Source organism: Patella vulgata, chromosome 1, assembly GCF_932274485.2.
Source record: "Patella vulgata chromosome 1, xgPatVulg1.2, whole genome shotgun sequence".
Classification (NCBI taxonomy): Eukaryota; Metazoa; Mollusca; class Gastropoda; family Patellidae; genus Patella; species Patella vulgata.
Genome location: NC_065879.2, coordinates 42898046 through 42921415, shown reverse-complemented (window position 1 = coordinate 42921415; position 23370 = coordinate 42898046). Strand labels below are relative to the sequence as shown.

General features: G+C 34.5%; 1 protein-coding gene across 1 annotated transcript; it reads left to right on the top strand.

Annotated features, from left to right (window-relative positions):
* Positions 1 to 109: 109 nt before the first annotated feature.
* On the top strand, positions 110 to 22216 carry LOC126822785 (proline-, glutamic acid- and leucine-rich protein 1). The gene is made up of 16 exons (XM_050551829.1): positions 110 to 234; positions 3819 to 3883; positions 4666 to 4771; positions 5390 to 5539; positions 7289 to 7360; positions 7657 to 7861; positions 8978 to 9113; positions 9372 to 9459; positions 9776 to 9870; positions 10465 to 10572; positions 16713 to 16851; positions 17159 to 17309; positions 17587 to 17642; positions 19050 to 19256; positions 20480 to 21004; positions 22128 to 22216. The coding sequence occupies exons 6-16, from the start codon at positions 7849 to 7851 to the stop codon at positions 22191 to 22193; spliced, it is 1584 nt and encodes a 527-aa protein (XP_050407786.1). The 5' UTR covers positions 110 to 234; positions 3819 to 3883; positions 4666 to 4771; positions 5390 to 5539; positions 7289 to 7360; positions 7657 to 7848; the 3' UTR covers positions 22194 to 22216.
* The last annotated feature ends 1154 nt before the right edge of the window (positions 22217 to 23370 follow it).

The following is a 23370-nucleotide window of genomic DNA, read 5'->3' as shown; positions in this document are numbered from 1 at the left end:
TTTTAAATTTTCTTAAGATATTCAAAGACTTTCATTAGAAAATATGTTGGGAATATAACATTTTATTTCGTATGGCGTATTGTTTAGGTTTTCAATTTTATAATTAAAATGGCAGCCTCCAGTGAGAACGTGCTCTCAGCACTATTACCGTTATATTTTGGAGATGACAGCTCATTATCTCACGTTCCCCATGTTATATCCAACGTGGATGATCATCAGCTGTTTGCGATTCCGGTATTTCAAAAGTTACACCGAAATGTTCGGTTTTTATATTGTATTTGCAAAGCTATGTTTCACATTTAAAGTAGCTAAGTCTCTAACCACAATATCATCCAAAATCTTCAACATTGAAAATACGATTTATTTGTCAAATTAAATCAACATTCATGTTGTGATCTTACCGGAAAAAAGATGGGCTTTTGATATCCAATATTTAAGACAAAATAAACATTTTAGCATTGGTACACGAATCGTGTACCATAATGCGCTTCAGCCCCAGTTGTAATATGTAACAGGCATTGCCTGAGTAGAGCGAAGCTGATTCACTCCGTGGCTGATTATTGTCAAATATAAAACCTTCATAATTAATTTTCTCAAGTGATACAAAAAAATGTTAAATAATTTAGTTTTTCAAAATTGATTTTTATTTAGATCTAAATTTTATACATTAATTTTATTTTTAAAAAAAGAAAAACAAAAAAGTGTGAGAATTATTTTCATTGACGTAAAAAATATGTGACGTCATTGATTAGACGCGTCATAGAAATAGTTCTATGAGGCGCGTAATCTCGCTTGGACGAGATTTGGAGGGTAGAATTATTTTTGTTAGTTACGTGAGGTAAGCGTTTTTTTCCATCCACTGGAGCCAGGTGTTATGACGTCATATGTGGGCCATTCCTAACCTTTATCCTAACCCATAATCCACATATGACGTCATAACACCTGGCTCCAGTGGATGGAAAAAAACGCTTACCGTTACGTGATCTCGCTTGGGCGAGATTTGATAAGTTGACATGCGCATTGCCTGTTTTGCCCAGTGTATCCGGTTCCGGTCTGAATTTTTTTTTAATCAACAGTCTGTGGGTGACATTTTCAATTACGCTCCTGTGTTACCGGAAAAGAGCTTTGCTTCGCTCTATATCAAGAGACTCGAGGAACGAGGCTAGACACATTGCACCAAATCAAACAACGTATGTAGACTCGAATAACCAGACGCTAGAAATTTGCACTCGCTTGAGACTGCTGGCTTATTTCGCCGAACATAACTGTTTTGAAATTGGAGTAAAAACGGAAACCATTGAATGTAAATTAGTTTATATACATTCATATTACAGTATTATATGTGTTGCAACCCACTTTTGTCAATTTCTAGGTCCCAACCGTTAGCGATTTAGCTCCTTTAAAACCATCTTCTTGTTTCACTCTTTAGGCCTTTACAGGTACACCATGCCCATGGCATAAAAAGAATATCTCGAAATATATGGATTGTTATGTATTCAGGGCTGCCGACAACCAGTATCGCAGCGCAATTTGCGATACATATTTTGTCCGTTGCTAACCAAAAATTAAAATCTAACGTTTTTGATTCGCAGTTACTGCGAATCATTAATATGCCAGTCATTTTGGATATTGACTCAAGAATAATCCACATTTTGAAGACTAGAAGGCTTACTCAACACTTTCAACGTGTATAAAATGTTGAATAAAATTTTATAAACAAAACTGAATTCTCCGCGTGACATTTTCTTCTCGAACTACCCAGACACAATACTATATAACACATGGACATAACTCTATGAATAGGGACTATTTAACCGGAAATAGGGAAGCAAGTAGTACCACTCACATTGCGAGACATCAAGTAATTATATCATATTCATTTTGAAAGAAATAAATCCAGTGTATCCCCCACGCATTGTAAATAAAATATAAAAAAATAAATACATGTTAACGTATTGTAAAATGATAAATCAAAGTAAAAATTCCCGTAAAATATTATTGTTTATATCGCGTGGGTCTATATCGAGGTGCGCCCGATTGAACAAAAATAGTAATACTACTAATACACGATAAAAAGCAGACAAATTGTTTTCTAACGAAGATTTCTAACGTGACAAAAAATAACAATAAAAATGAGTGGGGCTTCGGAAGTCACTGTCAAGTGCTAAAAAATCTAAGAATTTAAAGAATAGTCAGAATGGAATCTAGTCATATTTGTTATGAATTAAAGTAATATCTTGTTATTTAGGTGTTTTACGTTGAAACTGAAAAACTGCTAATCAATTTATAAATTTGCTAATCAAATTTGGCAAAATTGGACTTTTTGATTAGCAGTGCTGCTAATCAACTGTGAAAAATTACCGACAGCCCTGTATGTATTACAATATATATATATATATGTGACAAGTCTAACCATAGGTTTCTCTGTTTATCATCACTAGACAAACGACAATGTTGTATTTACAACCATACCATTACCATATGATTTACAAAATTGGGCGCTCATGCACTTTCGTACACCTAGTATTTGCCGTGTACCCAGAGACTTCAAATTTGCTGAAGGTGTTCCAGGTTGTTAACTATGATCTCACACCAAATTTCAGACCAATCCGTCAAAAACTATTGATTTTACACAACTTTTACTTATCCATTATTCAGCCGACATAGCTAAACTGGCACTATTGCACTTTCGCACCTCTACCAGTTCCTGTGGTTGTAGAGACTTGAAATTTTTTAGGGAATGTTAAGGGGGACTAGCAATGACCCCACACCAAATTTCAGCAGAATTGATCGAATAACAAGACACTAAGGCGGATTCCGACACACTGCTCTTCCTTCCTAATGCTAAAGTTCATAATAATAATAATAATTTTCGCATATTTTAATTTTTGCACCAAAGCACCAGTTTCTATAAACAACTATTTGGCGTTGGCTAGTTGGATTGGCCTCTAAGTGTGAATATCGCTGACCCTGACATCAAATTTTACATCGATCTGGGTGGCCTTTGCATTTATGCTTGCCATGGCCCTATATCTTGCTGTATTATCAAGGTCAATGTTCAAGGTGAAAGCAGAGACGACGCCCTTCAGAAAAGATTGCTGGGTCAAAGTCGTGGGCCAAGGTCAGGTTACAGAAAACTGAACTCAAACTTTTTAAAGTCAGTTTTGGGAAATTTGACCTTGACTTACGACCTCCACCCCTTAACCATTTTAAAAGGCCATCATCTTGGCTTGGACCATTGACATTTACCTTGGTCCTGTCACACACTGCTTGGTCAGAAAACGGAAGTTTATGGGCGTGGTCAATATGAAAGGTTGTGGTGACCTCCAGTAATCAACGCTAACCAACCGTGACCTCAACTTTGACCTTGACTCCAAACTTCCAGAACCCCATTTCATTTCATTTCATTTCCTATCAATCTTGGGGCCTTTGCATTTATGCTTGCCATGGTCCTATATCTTGCTGTATTATGAAGGTCGGTGTTCGAGGTGAAGGCAGAGACGACGCCCTTCAGAAAAGATAACTGGGTCAAAGTCGTGGGCCATGGTCATGTTACAGAAAACTGAACTCAAACTTTTTAAAGTCAGTTTTGGGACATTTAATCTTGACTTGCGGGGAATTGTGACTATTTTGAGTCGGAGGAAAAGCGGTTATAACTTATTAAATGCAACATGAACATAGGCCTATATTTAATAATTATAAATGTGGCATAATTATCAATGTATTTGGAGATATTTTTTTAGGTAGGCCTGGAGGCATCCTGTAGTACATTGCTTTTTTCTTGTATAAATTAAATTTATATTTGACTTATTTTTCAGAAAACAAATTCTTTGCATCCTGTGATCAGCCACATTCATACGTGCCTGAACTCATCTAATAAAAGGTAACCCTACTATTTATTGACTTATTTGTGCATTTAAAGGGGCATTAGGTGAGATTAGATAACGAGCTGACAGTTCTCGCTATAATAGTTAAGAAATATATAATGAAAACAAAATATGCTGAAAATTTCAGTCAAATTGCTTCACTCTGAACCGAGATATTAGCCAATGAATTTTAGGCTAGTCTTGGTTGTCATTACTCACGTTGGTATGATAACAAATATGCATTATTTAAATTAGTGAAATATGAAGCCTATCGAATCTCAGCAATTTCCATTCATTTACAATAATTACTTCTCGGGTTATGGCCCTTGTTTCACTTTGTTCAACCTTGTTAATGCTTGATTGATGAAAGTTATCATCAGATATGTATGAAATTTATATGCATCATTTAAATTTGTGAAACGGAGGTCGATTGAATTTCAGCAATTTCCGTCAATTATTTCTAGAGTTATGGCCCTTGTTTTACTTTGTGAACCTTGTGAATGTTTGAATGACAAAGTTATCAACCAATTTGTATGAAATTTTCTGTAAATTACTTCCGGAGTTAAGTCCCTTGTTTCAGGGTGTAGAACCTAATGAACCCTCAAACGACAAAAATTATATTCTGATCTATATGAAATTTTATTGTAAATGCCCCCAATTACCTACAAAAGAATAAATATGCAACAATCCTTGTCGACCGCACGGATGATTTAGCTGCTGTGGGCGTATGTTTCGTTGCCTGGCAACCTATCTTTTTGTTATTTCTTGGATTATATTTGAGTTATTTGCTTTATTTTAGATTAGAAGGGTTATTATTACTAGAGAAACTGGTTGTACAATCTTCAACTTTAATATTTACTGATTATGTTAATACATGGATTAAACTTTTGTTACAAATTTTAAAGGTAAGTTGAAAGATATGTCAATAAACATTGTAGTCTTGATTGCTCCAGCCCAAATTTTCTCCACGTCGACAGTCAGAACAAAATAGCACTTAATACAAGGTCATATGGAGATTCTTTTATGTCTTAGGATCTTCAGTGCACGAACTGTATCTGTATACAGCCAGACATCCATTAATTTTAAGGCTGGACAATTAAGGCTATGGCTATGATCCTTGACCATTTTTCGAATGATGTATAATTTTAATTTACGTGGTTCGGTTCCTAGTGTGGCAGGGTAGAGTGGCGTAGCATAAAAATGAGATCAGAAAAATTCTTTATACACCTTGTTTTACTGATACAGCTTCTTCTCCTGAATTAATTAATACGTCTCCCCCATTAACAGGCATTGTCTTTAAGCAGAATATCTGTTTAGTCACAGGTTTGAATAGATGAATACGGGGTAATGACAGTGCCCAGGCAGTGACAGCCATAACTAAGAATCCCAGGACTAGAAAAGGAGAAGTGTAATCTTTTGGGTCTGTCTGTCTGATTTTGTGGTAACATAAATCACTGACACTCATTAAATATCAATATAGTTATTGCAGTTTAAAGTACCTACTAGTGTGTTTTATATTTTAGGGTCCAGGGGAGACAGTGTTTCACCAACAGTCATGTAAAATTATTTCTCTCATATTGAAAATATCTACAGATTTCAGTGAAATATCTCGAGATGTGGCTACAAATATCATACCCCAACTTTTACCAGTTTTACTCAATGCCCAAGATTTTGTAAGTTGATTTATTGTAATTCTATATCTGGACCCATTCAGGATTTTGATTTAGATACACAGGGTCCCTACTATACATGTAGCATGTTTTTCTGAAGGCAGGTTTCACTAAAATGTCCCAATAACCAAATTGCAAAGTTGCTGTGTAGATTGTCTAAGGATCCTGCTTTAACAAAATGCGCATGGTAGACTGCAACATCAGTGTTGTAATGAAGACCACAAAGTACAGTAGAATCTGTATTAAGCAGCCACGCACGGAAATTTTCATGACTGACAGTAGAATCTGTATAAAGCAACCACTCACAGAAATTTTCATGACTGACCACTTAATGCATTTTGAGCAAACATCAATACTTGCATGGGCAAATTTGGCCGTCACTGAAACTTGCTTTGAACGAAAATTCTTTGATGCAAATCTCTGATATAAACGTGTCATTTTGTACCATCGTTGATACTACTGTCTACCATCATGATGTATTCTATAATATTTATCCATTTTTGTAAAGAAAATCCTTGAATATCAAAAAAGCACATATCCCCAAAAAAAACCATCGCTAAAGTTTTCACCGTTATTCAGGGGGGGTAACTCTGAATGTAATATAGGAGGCACTAAAACTTCTGTTAAGCAACAAAGTGGCAATGGAAAATAGATACTAGATGATCGTGACAAAACTTGGTTTTGTCGGTACTTGTAGTTTATTCAAGCAGTATCAAATAATGTTTCTCGTTACATGTGAAAACAATGATCAGCAGTTCAGGGTTTGTCTTTAATAAAACAAAAGATTAATTAACCGATTACCCCAGGTTTATTGTTATTTTCACAGTTCTTTTTACCTGAACGGTAGGAGCCAGATAATTAACTATTAATCACAGGATTCCCGGAGGTGCTACGAAGTACGACAAGATGGTATCATTCAACAATGCCCATTGAATGGGCGATGTTTTGTTAAATTTATAACTAAAACAGCGACCACTGACCTCGTTAGAGGAGTGACCGTTGATTAAAGAGATGAAACAATAGAATTTCTATGGGGGGAATTTATTGTGCCGCTTACGAGGTCATGTCGCTGAATAGGAGTGGCTGCTCTTACAGATTCTACTGTATATTATATTATAATAAATGAATTGTGGTGTGCTATATAGCCTACATTAGACTGTATTGTGATCTGACATGGATCACTGTTCATGATTTTTACCTTCACTATACAAGTGATCATGATTGGGTAAATTTATTGCAAATAAAATAAGAAAAAACAAAAAAGTGTTGTCAAATATTTAAAGGATGAACAAACCAAATCATTCACATTATATCTCAAAAGTCAACACGCGTACAATTTGAATGCAAGGACTGTTCTTATTTTGTAATTAAACACATCAAAGTATAAAAAAAATCTCAATACATTATTTATCTAAGGCACGTAAAGATGGCAGTCTGAAATCAGTTAAAAGTAATGTAAACTTTAAGTGGTCATGGATTGATGGATTTGAATAATTTTTGGAGCACCATTCAAAAAAAGAAATATCGTCTTAATCTCAAATTTCTATATTTAATCAATATTCTGTGACTTAGAGGTTGTCGATATTTCATTGGTGTAGTAAATCAACCTTACTATAAGCATTATTGTCATTGTGTACTTCTCTAACACATACTTAATTTGTATTTCAAACACATATTTGTATCTTCTTTTACTTTGCTACAGTAATATTTGATTGATAACAAACAAAACAACAATATTTTTTATTATATTAGTATAAAGATGAAGCTATTCACTGTATTAAAGTTTGCTGTGAAACTTTTCCAGGACCAACAGGTAGTTTCAGGGTAAGTTTTACATTTATTATTTCACATAAATGAATTACAATATCATTGAAACAAACTACCTTTGTATTAAATTTTGGCTTGTAATTACCAGTTTAAAATCATTTGTGACCAGAACTAAAACATTTCTAAGTGCAACAGGAACCATTATATCTAATTTAAATTTATACTTAGGGCTGTATGGTCATTCATAGTTTAAAATCCCTTCTTTGTATTTATATCCGTCTTCATTAGCTCAGTTCGGAGCAGAACAGTAGGATGTTAAACCCCATTTTATTTCATATGTATTTATATTTCAGAATAAAATAGAGAAATTACTACTGGCTGATCTTCAGTGTCACATACCTAAATCCGACTCGGCTCATTGTTTAGCTTTATTAGGAGGATGTGGTCCAGGTGGCAAGAATCGAGTTAAACATTCACTAGGCTGGAGAATACAATTTGATAAAATATACAATACACTTAAACATACATTATCACAATTATATGATATGGTAGAAACAGGTACGTTTACACACATTGGAAATTGGCATATCAAATACCAACTGTCAAAGGATCTTTTACATACACTACATGTATCACTCAGTTCTTGAATTTGAATGACTAGCCACATTTTTCTCATGATAAAATGTGAGATCAAGACCTGAAAAATCCTGACAGTTTTCCTCATATATGCCAATGTCCAAGCCAAATTTCTCCCCTCCCATAGAAATAAAACTTAAACTTAAGTGACCAAAGTATTGTGTTGGCAACTCGTTAAATGCTGCCTGTCCAATTCTTTTTCTCTTCTTGTGACTATTATTAATTTGTGGACAAATATTTTGCTCCCTGGCTGGAGAGAATGTGATATATTCAACCTGTCACCATCTAGTTTTCATCAATGTTTAAATTTAAATAAGCAGTTTACATTAGAATTTCTATTTAAAATTTAGAAACCAGATAGTGTGATATTTATATGATTAAGCTGATTTGTAATTGTGACCTAAATCTGACATAGTTTAATACTATAATCAATTTATCAATATTATGATCATAATCGTCAAATTGTTGGTATAAGATCTGTAGAATAAAGGATCACAGAACTAAAGTATACAATGTAGTTATTTTCGTATCAACATTGTGATTGCTATATTTTTATTTGGTTTGTTATTTTTTTTTTTTTTTTTTTTTTTATTAACTTCAGTAGCAGGCTTACAGCCCATATTACATGTGACATAAATATATAAATAACAAATAAGTTTAAATAAAATAAAATAAATATGTATTGGAGAAAAAAAAAAAAGAGGAAATGGATATAAAATGTTAACACATTATTCAAATTTTTCACCTAAATAGTCATCTCTTATTTCCATAGCTCTATATATATACCTTGCTAAGCCGTCATTTGTCATAAGTTTTATATAGTAATCTATAGAACTAATTCTAAGGTTATCCTTACCAAGAAGTTTATCTCTTACTGTTTTATATAATAATAATAATAGTGTGTATTTATAATGCGCACATTTATAATGGACATTCTAGTAGAAAATGAATTTCATCCTCAACGATTATAATTTGATTAATATTGAAACAATATTCACACCTTCTCTCATCTCTAACTTTGTTATTTATTTATTACAGACGAATCATCAAGTAGTAATGATATTAATGGAGAAATGTTTCAACTGAATATAATACCTGATAATACAATAGATAGACGTGATGTATTAATACATAGATTTACTGTCTTTAGTCAGGTTTTATCTTCATTATTTACGTAAGTTTAAAGGTTCATGCTAACAAATAAATATGCTGGTGAACTGAGTATGCCAGAGCATACTGCAGGAATTAGAATATCGGAGCAAGCTGGGAAACTTAGTTTCGGGTTCATAATATCTTTAAATGTGATATAAGAATTTTTTGCCCCCCCGCCCTTCTTCCCGGTCACATTTATTAGAACACAATAACTCTGCTTTTAATCTGTTTTCAATGGTGATTTTGATTTATATTTCATGAAATGTGTTATCTATTATAGGGAGAGTTTTACAGCTGTAGCTGAAATTCCAGTAGAGAATATTCTTAGACTAGTTTGTGATTGTTTAGCTGTTAACGGAAAAATGTTGGTAAGTAAATAAAACAACTAGGAAGAAAGTTTCAGGAAAGGATATATCAACAAGTCTTAAATAAATAAAACATAGCTTAAAGTTTAAAAATAATCAAACATTTTTGATTTATAAGTTAATGTGACGAATTACATGTACATAATCTGGGTTTCGGTACTGAAAAGTCTTAAAATTAGCATATACAATATGTGATAGTAGAAGTATCTAGGAAGAATTTGAAGGAAAAAAATGTAGAAAATTTCTATCAAAATATACACATCTGATTATTACAGGAGAAAATTGAACATGCTTATAAATACTTGTATGATTATTCCAGGAAGCTCGTCCATCTACTGATCATCTGTTATTATTAGCTTTACTACCTACAGTACATAAAACGGCTTTATCTATTTTAAATAGTTTAATCTTAATGTAAGTTTTTATATCTTTTATCATTTACCATTTTATATTACACCAAATATTACATACATGGCTGGACATTTGGTGCCTTTATCGCACTGGTTAGCAGGTTTACTTATATTTCAATTCTTAGTGAAAATGTTTTTTTTTATATTAATTTATATTTTTGTAGAAATTATTGTAAAATTTATGGGGTCACATACAGTGGCTAAGTGGGTAAGATGCTGGCTCGCTAGCCTACATTGGCCGAGAAAGTTCATTCAGATTTTCAGGCGTGGTTCCCCCTTGTCAGTGATGCAGGACGGAGGACCTGAGAAAGACAGCTGTTTAGTCGTTCGCATGGGACAAAAAACGAGACCCCGTGTACACATTGGCATGCACGTAAAAAGTCTGAGCAAAATTTCCCTCATAGCACACTGTATGGTGTATGCCATCTTCATTAGCCCAGTTCGGAGCAGAACAGTAGGACGTTAAACCCCATTTCATTTGTAAAATTTATATTAATTATGTTATATATGTGAAATTTATATTATGTTAAATATTGTAAAATTTATATTAATTATTGTGAAGTTGTGGTTTGATTTATGTAATATATATATTTTTTAGGTGTAGACAAGTTCTAATTCCTTTTACATCGACTATTAATAAACTGTTTATACAGAGTTTGGTGTGGACAAGAGTAAATACTAAATATGGTCAACAAAAACAATATTGGTAAGGTATATAGGATGTTTCAGGACCTCTCTGAATTTATTGTGTCATGTTCTTATTTGTGGAACGTAAACAGTTACTAAAAATTTAGCTCTTCCAATCACGCCAAGATATTGTCCGCTGAACTATTAATAAATTCACTGGTGCATAGTACTGAATATATGGTAGATCTTTAGAAAATCAAAACCATGAAGATGAAACAAAGATATCAGTTTAATTTGATTGAGTTCAGTTGCTTTACTAAAAAAAATTAAACATATATATATATATATATTTTTCAAAAAAAGAAACGCATAGTGACATTTTGTCGTCAGTATTTCCTCGCCTCGTCGCCATCGCTGAACCAAACTGTTCTCCAGCCTTGAACCAACTGAAATTGACCAGTACATATATATATATATATAGCCATTAGGCAGACATGTACATATATATAGCCATTAGGCAGACAAGTACATATATAGCCATTAAGCAGACAAGTACATATATATAGTCATTAGGCAGACAGGATAGGCACTGGACAGGCTAGTATTTATACTTAAAGCACAGGTGTGACTTCACATAAATTACGAGCAACTTGGCAATCGTACATTATTTATACTAGATGCAATATTAGACGCACGGGAGGTATTTCATTGAAAGGCACATGCAAGATAAGGCCACACAAAATAAATGTCTTGTTTCTCGGGCAACTGACAGCTGAAACTGTAGGGAGGGAGGGCGGTTTCTTTTTTTTTTTTACTCATTGATGGTGCAAAATAAAATTTGGCTATTGCTGAAAATTGTTGGGGCGGGAGGGCGGTCTTTCTTTATTTTTTTTTTTTTAATGAGAAAGTCATTACTTGTTTACGTTTTTGCTTTCCGTTATATTCAACTTTATTGTACATACTTAAAACATAAACCCAAAATCAAGTCTACTAAAACACTGAGACTGAACACTGACTGAAAGGAAAATAATTTTCCATATTTAATTCACATAATTGAAATTGGTTTAAAATAAAATTCCATACGACTATGTAATAGCCCTCCATAAAGACAACAATATTTTTAAAAACTAAGCCTCTTTCACCAGGTGTATCAAAAATAATAATCATGGTAAACAGTATTTAAAACTAAATCTAGTATCGCCGGTTTATTTATAATTATTTACCGAATTCCAACCAATGCACGTCACACCGTGTCATCGGTATTGGAGATTGCCGGAAATACTGTTTCTTGGGATATTCGGTGTGTTTCTCAGGATATTCGGTGTTCTATCCGGTGTTTATATTGAATGACTATTTAAATCTAACTAACAACTGGTCAGTAAAACCATCAAATCGGTAATCCAATTATTATTTTCCGGATTATCGAAACTACCGTAAATGTGCTAATAATGACCCAGATTCTAAGGTATGCATTAATATGACGACTATCGTCATCGTATTGTATTCTTAGCTATAATTAATTAACCTGTTCTACGGTTCATTATTTTATCAATAGGATTTTCCAAACAAGGACCGACTGAAGCCGGCAATAATGAGCCGATTACGATCGAATGATTGAAATATTGTCGCCAATGACTTTTAACACGAATCAAATTCTAGTTTATCAGGGGAGGTAATTAATATCACGTGATACAAAATGGAGGTTCTTTCGATATCAATAAAAAAGGCAAATCTGCCAAACTTCGCCATTGTTCGGATAAAAAAGACAGCATGTTCATCTGAATCAGTTTTAATACATTTGAATAGATATACATGTATGGCGGATGTAGGTACATGCGGGATATTTTTTTTACGACTTGCTTGTCGATGTGCGGGCGGGCGTTACATATTTATTTTTTTTCATCAAGACTAATAAATAGACTGCACGCGCAACCAATTGTGCGTGCGGGCGGTGCCCGAGAAACAAGTTATTTAATTTGTGTTGCCTAATGTCTGTATTTTAAATTGTTTAATCGTCTCAAGCTAAAACATTGAGTAATATATATAGCCGTTATTTATACCGGTGTCGATAACATGATTAGGGAGCAATTATATGGTATGTTGGTAAGGGTCTAATTGGTGGGAGCACTATTGGGTCAAGCGAGGCACACATATGGGAATGGAAGGTGTGGTACAAGAACAGTGAAGGATGTAGGGTCAAACCGAGGGGTGCTGTGAAGGAGGGCAGTGATGAATTTTGGGTAGTGTCATCATCCAGGTATTTGCTAGCGTCAGGACATAATGATTTGGGGGACATGTGTAATGAACAAAGAAAACTTACCCCAGAAGACAATTGTACGGAAGTATTTAAAAAGGGCTGATTCCCAAACAACAAACTACCATAATTATAATAAAATCGTGTAGAATGGACTCACGTATTTACCAAACATAACTGATTGAAAATTATAATAAAATTTCAAACATTGAATAGAATTCACTTTATATACAGTAAAATGTGCTTTTAGACACACTTTGTCTATGCTAAAGTTCCCAAGAATAGAGCTATATGCCCTTAAATCTAATATCATTTTCAAGTTGGTAGAGGTGGTAGAAACAAGCCAAGAGTGAGCTTGGTGTTCCACCGACACATATTAGTCCAGGCAAAATAGCAAAAGTGCGGGCAGTTGCTGCAATAGAAATGCCGATCACGGTTTATGGTTGGTTTAGACGTATATTATGATCAAAAAAAAGTCCCAGTCCGAAATCCCTGCCCAAATGGGTCAAATTGGCCAAAATCCCAAATGGCCACCGCTTTTGGCTTGTAAATTCCAATTTCCACCCAATTATCACAATATGATCGAGTTTGGTATCAAAATATACGTTTTCAGGGTAACTGAATCCATTTCCATACATATTTTTGTGATAAGTGTTACCACTGAGTCAATATTAGGGGTTATTCAAGATGGTGGTCAGTTTTGGCGGGAAAATTCAAATTTTACATAAAGATCAAGTTTGGTGTTAAAATATATGTTTTTGAGGTAGCTGAATCTATTTTTGTACATATTTTAGTGATTAAGTGATTCCCTGTGTCAATATAGGAGAAATTCCAATTTGGGATTTAGTTTTTCGATTAGGGATTAGAGATTAATGATATTCCTACCTTAGACCTATTACAATGACTTTCATCCCGAATCAACTAAATTTCATTTGGAGTGTCTCCCAGTTCACTGCGGTAGCGGCATAGGGGTATGTCGACTGGGGCCACTCTCGGGTCACTGCGGAAGCTGGTCGTGCTTTTTGAAGCACATGGCACAAAATGATTCAGTCAACCATTTAATAATGAACAACCCATAGTTATTGGTCAATGTTTTAAGGTTAATGAAGTGGAGGAGTCTCTATCAAGGTCTAGAGGGTCCGCGGTGCCAAAATTCATTTTTGCGGACCGTTGTCTTTTACATGGTCTGTAGGAAAGACTAGCAGACGGTCCATTACAACATATATAATCGGTGACCGCTGTTACAACAGTAAACAGTAGAATTCGCAATGCCTATTTTTTGGACAAGCCAAGACAGTTCAAATGACGACTTGACATTAATCTAGTTGTATTTAATAAATCAGCATTGAGGCTGGTGTCCTTAAATAGATGACACTTATTAATTACTTGCACATCTAACTTATTTATAAAACATCTAGTACAGGCTATTTTTTATTTTCTGGAGCTATCAAGCCAGCAAGAGTGTTATTGTTCCTTTAACCAAGTGTCAATGTATGGTATGTCATGGCATATACGTCAAATCGCTTCTATCATGTGCCACAGAACTCAAATTTTCCCCGATCCTACCCCCCCCCCTCCTAAATTGCCCTAACTTTGGTCTGCCTAGATTCGGAGGCCCTAGCACGCCCTTGGCTTATTGTTGAACTTAGTCATGACTTTACACCAAGTTTTATTCTGTCCTAAATTCTCTGCCATTGAAATTGGTATCTCCGCTCATTTTTGAGCGTAAGCCAAGAATCTTAATCGGCTCATTATTGTCGGCTTCCAATACCCGTTATCTTTCCGTCATTTTGGGAATGACGATGGGTAGTTCACTGCATATCTGACAAACAGGCGATATTGTATCCATCTGTGTCTCAACATTTGAATCATTTTCTGAAATACATTTGCCACGTGTTGGCTATCTTGGCTCAATTTTCGAGGTTGGTGATCGAAATCGGACACGCCCACGACACTGCGTCCACAGTGGGCTGAGAGTGACCCGTTTCGTCATGCCTGCTACGTTGCTTCCGTAGTGAGCAGTGGTCGACCAGAGCGTCTACATGAAATTTAGTTGATGTTTGATGAATGCCATCGTATTAGATCTGAAGCGGACTCGACCACTCGTAATCCCCAAATCTCCAATGGGATTTCCCATTATTTTGACCAAGGGGAACCAGTTAATTACCAGGATGGAACAAATGTGTCGAAAATGAGATCAGCTGCCTCCAAAACATATATTTTGGCACCAAATTTGATAATTTTGTAAAATTCGAATTTTCCCGCCAAAACTGACCGCCATCTGGAATTATTTCCCAATATTGACTCCGCGGTATAACTAATCACCAAAATGTATATGGGAATGGATCCAGCTACCTCGAAAGGATATATTTTGATACCAGACTCAATCATATTATGGTAAGTGGATAAAAACTGGCATTTTCCAGTCAAAACCGGTGGCCATTTTGGATTTTTGCCAATTTGACCCATTTGGGCACGGATTTCGGACTGGGACTTTTTTTTGGTGATAATATACGTCTAGACCGACCATAAAACGTGGTCGGCATTTCTATTGCAGCAACTGCCCGAAATGGTGCGAAATTGAGTTAAAATGCCTGGACTACAAGTTTCACCAATCTGGCTCAATTAGAATTGATTTTATTGTGTACCAAATCATCATTCAATAAAATTGTTTATCTATGCTTAGCCTTATAGCCTCAAGGTATTCGACTGAGAAACACCTACAGCAGTTTTAAACATTATAGTCCAATTTAAAACATTGTGTCTCACATAAAAGCACATACATGGCCAATTCGTTAGCCTGTGCATGCTGTATCATAAGTTCTGTCATTGAGTCACCTGGCGTGGTTGGGTCCTCCTGTTTCCTCCCACTGCTAAAGAGCCCTAGGCACAACTTAGTCCCGAAATGACCTAGTTTGTGTCAAGTTGATTTAAACCCAATCTCTCTCTTTCTCTCTCTCTTTGATGTTAGATTTATCAAAAGTGCCAAAAGTAAACTCGACTTTGTAGCCTAGATCGAACACATAAACAATGAACAGTGAGGGGTTTAACACCCAACCCTGCGTGATGACCATATCTGAACTTGAATGAAAAGGCCATTATTGGTTTTAACTAGACGTATGAAGTTATGGTGGCCCAAAAAGTGAACAGTACCGGTAGACTACTTTAGGCCTACTCAAGATACTTGGCCTGTAGATAAATTCCATCTTTGAAGTTTTATCTAGGCTAAGTGAGCCCCATTAGGCCTACCATTCTGGCAAAAATAAATCGCACATAATCCATACTCAATTATAAACATTTGATTTAGTTTATTTACTTAAAATTCTTTTGGTATTCGAAATAATAGTAATTTTACTTACCATCCGTTTTCCATACGGTAGATATGCTGCCTTTTTCCACAACCAAAAATGCAAACCAAAAGTCCCGAAAGTTCCCGGGTAGACAGAAGGTTGACATTTGCCGTTTACGTCATATACTTGAGAATGTTTCAATTAATGATCTCTCACGTCGAAACGAGAATTTTGACAGTAACAAAACGACAAAATATTATTTTCGAAATGAATTAAAACCACGAAAAAAATTTGTTGTCAAAATTAAAAGTAAGGTTTCCTGGATGAAAAAAAAATATAGACATTCATATGTTTTTAGGTTCAAAGCCTGTCTGCCTAATGCCCATAATAATAGATAAAGAAATATACTTGGGTCAAAACTTAAGAGTAAAAAATAAATTTTATTGATTTTTTTTTAAGATCCAAATACCCAAAATTACTGTGAGAGGCAACTAAAATCTATTCCAACTATAGAAATGTGATGATTTTTCACTTTTTAACTTGTAAAATCATCAGTTTAAATATTCGGCAGACCAGTTTTTGTCTGCTTAATCAAACGGTCTGCCTATAATGGCTATATATATATGTTTATGGTCTGCCTAATGCCCCCGTTATATATACACTTTGATGTTTCAGTACATTAAGAGAGTGTGTATATAAAACTATGACGACGTGGTTACAACTTCTTGGTTCCTCCAGTAATCTTGTTGCCGAGGAAACAGACCTAATTAAAGAAATAATCAGTGATGTCACACCACAGGTTGATGTAATAAAGGTAACAAAATCATATAACAGGTATTTCCTATTAATTGTGAAAATAAATCAAAAGCAGTTTTTTGAGACAAATTTTGCATAAATTTTAAAGGCAAGATAGAGCACATTTTTAGTTAAAATCACTGAAATTCAAATGAAAAGAAAAGGGGGTTTAACATCCTACTTTTCTGCAACAAGTGGGCTAAAAAAAAACACTCTGATGTAACATGCCATATTTGTTACATTGTACAATGCAAAAATTCAACAGGGTATGTTTATGTCTGCCATTTAAGTGACATTAATATTGATAATTATACTGTTATTTTAAGCTTTCAACAACTGGTATGAATACTGGTTTAGAACCTCCAAAGAAAAAGAAGAAGAAAAATGCAGGATATCAAGAAATAACACAGGGAATGAGTTCTTATAGAAAAACTAATATATTAGCTAATTCTACTCTTACTAGTAACTGTCTAAAGGGTTAGTATTAAATACAATAATATGTGGTATATTATGTGTTTTAGGAAGAGGAAATATACCCTCTCTTGTACACGACTACTGGTAAATGAAACAATAGATCACAATTTACAATTTTAATTTGGATGGAAAATGAGTTTCATCATTTTAATTCGGGTGGAATTTGAGGGGGGAGGGGAGAGAGAGATTAACACACTTTTTCGGCATATTAGAGTTACTGATACACTTTCTGTAAAGAGGTGTGAAATTACAGAAATCATATGTTTTCTGTTTTGTTTAGTATTTCAGTTGTTTGTATCAAGTTTTGGTTCTAGTCTTCAAACAAAGTCATACAAGGTAATAATTACTATACATGTACATGTATATTAAAACAGTATGGTTTTACATTATTTATATTTATACAATGTGTATATATCTTCAGTATTATTTTGTAATACAGAAAGACAATCAATGTACAAAAATGTAAATTCTGATTATTGTGATCCAAAGATTATATTGACCATTGTAGAAGCTTTATGGGTAATGATAAATTACATTGATAAAATTCTGAGAAAGTAACTGTAATGATTACATTTAAACCAGCTGCTGCCAGGCAGGATACGCCCACATTTTGCAAGAGATGGATAGAGAACAAGCTAAAAAAAAAAAGCGATTTTTCGAACAATCAAGGGCCATAATTCAGTAAGTTACGATCCGATATGCGCGAATATGGACAGGAACCAAGATCTTTGGGTTATAAAGATATATTTCAAGTTCAAAATCGGATCAAAATTGTGACTTCTAGAGGGTCCACAACCTTGATATACCATATATTTATACTATTTGCGTACAAGGGGTGGCCATTTTGTCCAGTAGTTTTGGTCCGATATACTAAAACGTTTTTTTAAATCAGATAAAAATTGTGACCTCTAGAGGGACCACAAGCTAAAAACGTTATGATCCGATATGCGCAAATATCGAAAGCAACCAAGATCTTTGGGTTATAAAGATGCATTTCAAGTTTCATCAAGATCAGATCAAAATTGTGACCTCTAGAGTGTCTACAACCTTGATATACCAGATGTTTACACTATTTGCGTAGGGGGGCGGCCATTTTGTCTGGCAGTTTTCATCTGATTTTCACAAAATTTGAACTCGACCAACACTACGGTGTAACGGTGATATAATCGAACAGTTTTTTAAATCAGATAATAATTGTGACCTCTAGAGGGACCACAAGCTTAAAACGAGATTTTGAGTACAATCAGGGGACATACCTCAGAAAGTTATGATCCGATATGCGCGAATATTGAAAGCAACCAAGATCTTTGCGTTATAGACATGCATTTCTAGTCTCATCAAAATCGGGTCCACAACCTTGATATACCATACTTTTACACTGTGCACATACAAGCGGCGGCCATTTTGTAATGATTACATTTAAAGGTTAATGGTAATGGTATTTTAATTAATTACATTTGCAATGTAATAGTCCCAGCCCTGGTTTGTATAGTATTTGATGTATAATAGGATATACAAGAAGTAATATTATCTATATTATAAGATGTATCCCATCATGTTTATATTTATAGGATATACAAGAGGTAATAGTGTCTAAGTTACCAGATATACAATGTTTATATTTATAGGATATATCAAGAAGTAAAGGTGTCTATGCTATCAGATATACAATGTTTTTATTTATAGGCTATACAAGAAGTAATAGTGTCTATGTTATCAGATATACAATGTTTATATTTATAGGATATACAAGAAGTAATAGTGTCTATATTATTAGATGTACAATGTAATAGAGAAGTACCACCAGTACCATATAGTGATGATAAGTCTCGTAAAAGATTATATGCTGTATTAAAAGCTTGCGTCATATCACAACATTCTAAACTACCTTCATTATTACAATGTGCTGTTAGATTTTTTACAATTGGACAAAACGACCCCAGTGTAATGGTAAGACCGAATGGCATTTCTTTATTTTATTTTTTTATACATATGCATAATGCTGTTTGTTGCACAATCAGTATTAGGGTTTCTATGCTGATCATTTTAAGTGGTTACTACAGAATATAGGTCTCATTACACTTATTGATTTACACTAATCGACATAAACAAAATCCAAGTTTTTAGATAGCTGGAGACTTAGTAAAATTCGTGGTTAATCTCTGAAGCTTCGATTTGCAAGTATATTACATACATTATATTACATACATTACATACATATATAAGTTTTCAAAATTTGGCCAAAAAGTGGGTCTTTCTTTGATGTTTGTTTTTTTATTACTTAAACCTTAAGGTCTGCTTCCACCTTGGGTGATTTGTAGACAAATTTCTTTGATGAAAATATGATATATACTCTTCAAAAAAAGTAGGGGATATTCAGAAACCATACAAAACTGCGGAAATGCACTGCTGTTTTTATTAGAGGTAACCAGTGTATGTTAATAACAGGCCAATTGCCTACTCAAAACAGTTCATATGGGCGGCTTATCTGACGACCCCATTTCACTCGCAAAGAGATACACTGTCAAAAGTGAAAATGGACGTTTTTGATTTTTGTCTTAATAATGAGTAATTGCTCCACTAATCCTCAGACATTCAGCAATTCATCGTGGCATGCTCCTAATCAACCGTCCAATCACGATTTGGGGCAATCTGACCCACTCCTATTGCAGTGCCACGGACAATTCTTGCAGTGTTGTCGGTTGACGTCCCAATCAAATTAAAACGTAACACACTAAAGCAAAGATACGCTAAACAGTAAATCTTATGAAGAACCGATAGGAAAGCAAACATGGAAAGATAAACCAGCACGCGGCAGTTTTCATCAACTCTTCCTTGAAGTGTCAAATTTGACAACGAACCCCTCCCCCACGTGTATGGCGCTATTGCGTGTTGCATGTGCAGCTCAGTGGTTCTGTTGGGGCGATAAGTTCTTCATCTGTGAACATACTCTCAAAGCATGTCAAGTGTCCATGACTATTTATCATATCACAACCTGCATATATATGTATTTGCATTTCAATATCCCCTACTTTTTTGAAAAGTATATTATATACCCACTTTCTATTGCTGTTGAATGCCCTTAGATCATGGCATAGTAATTATTATTTACTGTGTTAATTATAAATTAACTGTGGCTTATGTCATGCTATGCATGTACATTATTTTTCCAGGTTTCATCTTTCTGTAGAGAAGCACTATCCATAAGTGAGTGTTTATTTCATCCTCGGGCTCCTTGCCTTCGTGGGCCAAATTTTGAAGTTTCTACAATACATTCAGATAAATCTATTCAAAAAGAGACACTGGTAAACCATTCATCTATTCAAAACACACCCAATAAGCCATTAGTGCCTTCTAAAACATTGACTCTCTCACGCTCAAAAGTAGAAAAGACTTCTGTCAAGCCAACTCTTAATCAGCCTCAGCAAACATTTATCCAGGATTCAAACATAGAAGCAGACTCCGATTCTGACTTAGATGAAGAACCTGAAGATAATGCATCATCGAAGCCCAAGAAACTATCCTTTGAAGATATGCAAACATTGGAGGATGTAGCAGATGGTCATATGCCGTCAGTTGAAGAATCTGAAATGCGTACAAGTCAGGAGAAGATTTCACAAGTTGAAGATGTTCATGGTTCTGTTGTGTCAGAAGATATGCCAGAAGAGAAACCAGATTCGATGTCTCTTGATGTTCAGGTATGCTAAATCAAATGTAATATTACTTACATGTATCTAATGGCTGCCAAATTTAGCTTTAAATTTATCATTCATGACTCACTGTTGTAAACTTTTAATAGGCAATAGATGAATTGCTAAATATAGACTGTTGATCGTTGCATTAATTTCAGTGGCGTTCTGAGAGAGGGCCAGAGGGAAGGATGACCCCATTTCAAGGGGGGCATCCAATCAAAGAGTGAAATTAAAATTAAGTTTTTTTAAATTATCCCTTTTAACTTTGGTGTTGAAGCTGCCCTACTTAATTTGAATTAAAAAATTTTGCATATTTAAAATATCTTCTTACTTTTCTGAATACTAGGCCCTGGGTATCACCTAATGTCTGTATGAAAATTCTCAAATACTATCTTACAAAATACATACATAGCTGTATCACAGTTTTATTTGGTTATTTTCACTTGCGATTGAATTAGTTATATTGGAGGCTCTGAATATAGATATACATGTTCATTATTTTAGAATATCTCTGATTTGTTACAATAATTGTAAGGCAATAATTGTAGACTAAGAAGTCAAGAAACGAATTGCTTAAAGGGCAGCATGAATTTAAAGTTGAAATCATTTAAATACCTATTCTCGGTCACCCAGAACCTCCTAGTCTTCAACATATGGAGGGTCTGGAAAGGTTGTCAATATTTGACGTAAAGTCCATTGCCCATGCGTAACCGGGAGTTTGGTTTTTAATGTGGTTGATTATCCAGTCTCTTTAGCCAAGTCAAGTAAGAGTTGCGCCCCGTCCCACAATAAATCCCATAATTCTTGCATTAATATAAACAAACATGAATCGTGACGACGAATTGGGATTAATTTTAAAAGCATAGATATGGCCCATGAAGAGAGAAATTTTACAATAAAAAATTAAGAGTGTTAGATATTGAACTCGCATGCAATCAAATGGATTTTTTGAAATGACATTCTTAAATTAATTTCATGGGCTTAAACATCTTGTTTTAAGAGGAGTTACCTCCCTTAGACATTGTTTATGATAATGTGAAAGACCCGATTATCTAGCCAATTTTTCTCAAATGTTGACAACCTGTCCAAACTAGGACTAATTAATTGTATTGTAATGTTTTATTTACAGACACAGAATAAAGCTGTGGAATCAATGGCAATGAGTTTCATCGATGCTGGACCAGATTCGGATTGAAAATAAATATAACTGAAAACATATTTTGTTGTTTGCCATTCAATTCTTTAAGATAACAAGCCAACAGAACAGTGAGGCTGATGTCCCCCGCCGAATTCCCAAAATAAATAGATGACACATATTAATTAATCGCACATTTATTATCAACTATTCACTAAGTTTCATCACTCTCTATCAGATAGAATCAAATTTATCTTGTCCCAAAGCATCGACCAATGAAATTTCTCAGCTCTGCTTATGTAGCTCGAAATGTTAATCATTGAACTCAGTCAAGACATTCACCTCATGAACATCTACATCAAGTTTAAACATTCTACCTTAATTAAAAGCAGAGTTGTTATGTTCCAAAGTCTTGACCAATCAAATTGCTTATTGCTCCTTAGCCTAAGCAGAAAATTCTCATCATCGAACTTAGTCAAGGTAATGATATAATGAATATATACTCAGAGTTTCATTACTCTCACTTAATTAAAACCAAAGTTATTGTGCCCCAAAGCATCAACTAATCAGATTGCTTATCTCTGCTTACTGTAAGCATACAATGTTTATCATCAAATTCCATCAAGGCATTCACCTAATGAACGCCTACACCAAGTTTGAACATTCTACCTCAATTAGGAGAGTTATTGTGTTCCAAAGTATCGACCGATCAAATTGCTTATCGCTCTGCTAACCCTGAGCAGAAAATGCTCACTATTGAACTTAGTCAAGGTATCGATGTGATAAAACTATACAACAAGTGTCATCTCTCTCACTTAATTAGAACTAATGTTATCGTGTTCCAAAGCATCAACCAATCAAATTGCTTATCTCTGCTTACCCTAAGCAGAAAATTCTCATCTTCAAACTCCATCAAGGCATTCACCTAATAAACACCTACGCCAAGTGTGAACATTCTAGCTTAATTAGAATGAGAGTTATTATGTTCCAAAGGCTCGACCAATCAAACTGCTTTTCGCTCTGCTTACCCTGAGCAGAAAATGCTCATTATCGAACTTAGTCAAGGCTAAATTAGAACTTAATTAGAACTAAAGTTATCGTGTCCCAAAGCATCAACCAATCAAATTGCTTATCTCTGCTTACTCTAAGCAGAAAATGCTCATCTTCGAATTCCATCAAGGCATTGACCTAATAAACACCTATGCCAAGTGTGAACATTCTAGCTAAATTAGAATGA

Bases quoted from the DNA above. Each gene is read 5' to 3' on its own strand.
- LOC126822785 (XM_050551829.1), top strand. The intron at 9,871-10,464 runs GTAAGTTTTTAT...TATATTTTTTAG, and splicing joins TTAAATAGTTTAATCTTAAT to GTGTAGACAAGTTCTAATTC. The intron at 17,310-17,586 runs GTTAGTATTAAA...TGTTTTGTTTAG, and splicing joins TACTAGTAACTGTCTAAAGG to TATTTCAGTTGTTTGTATCA.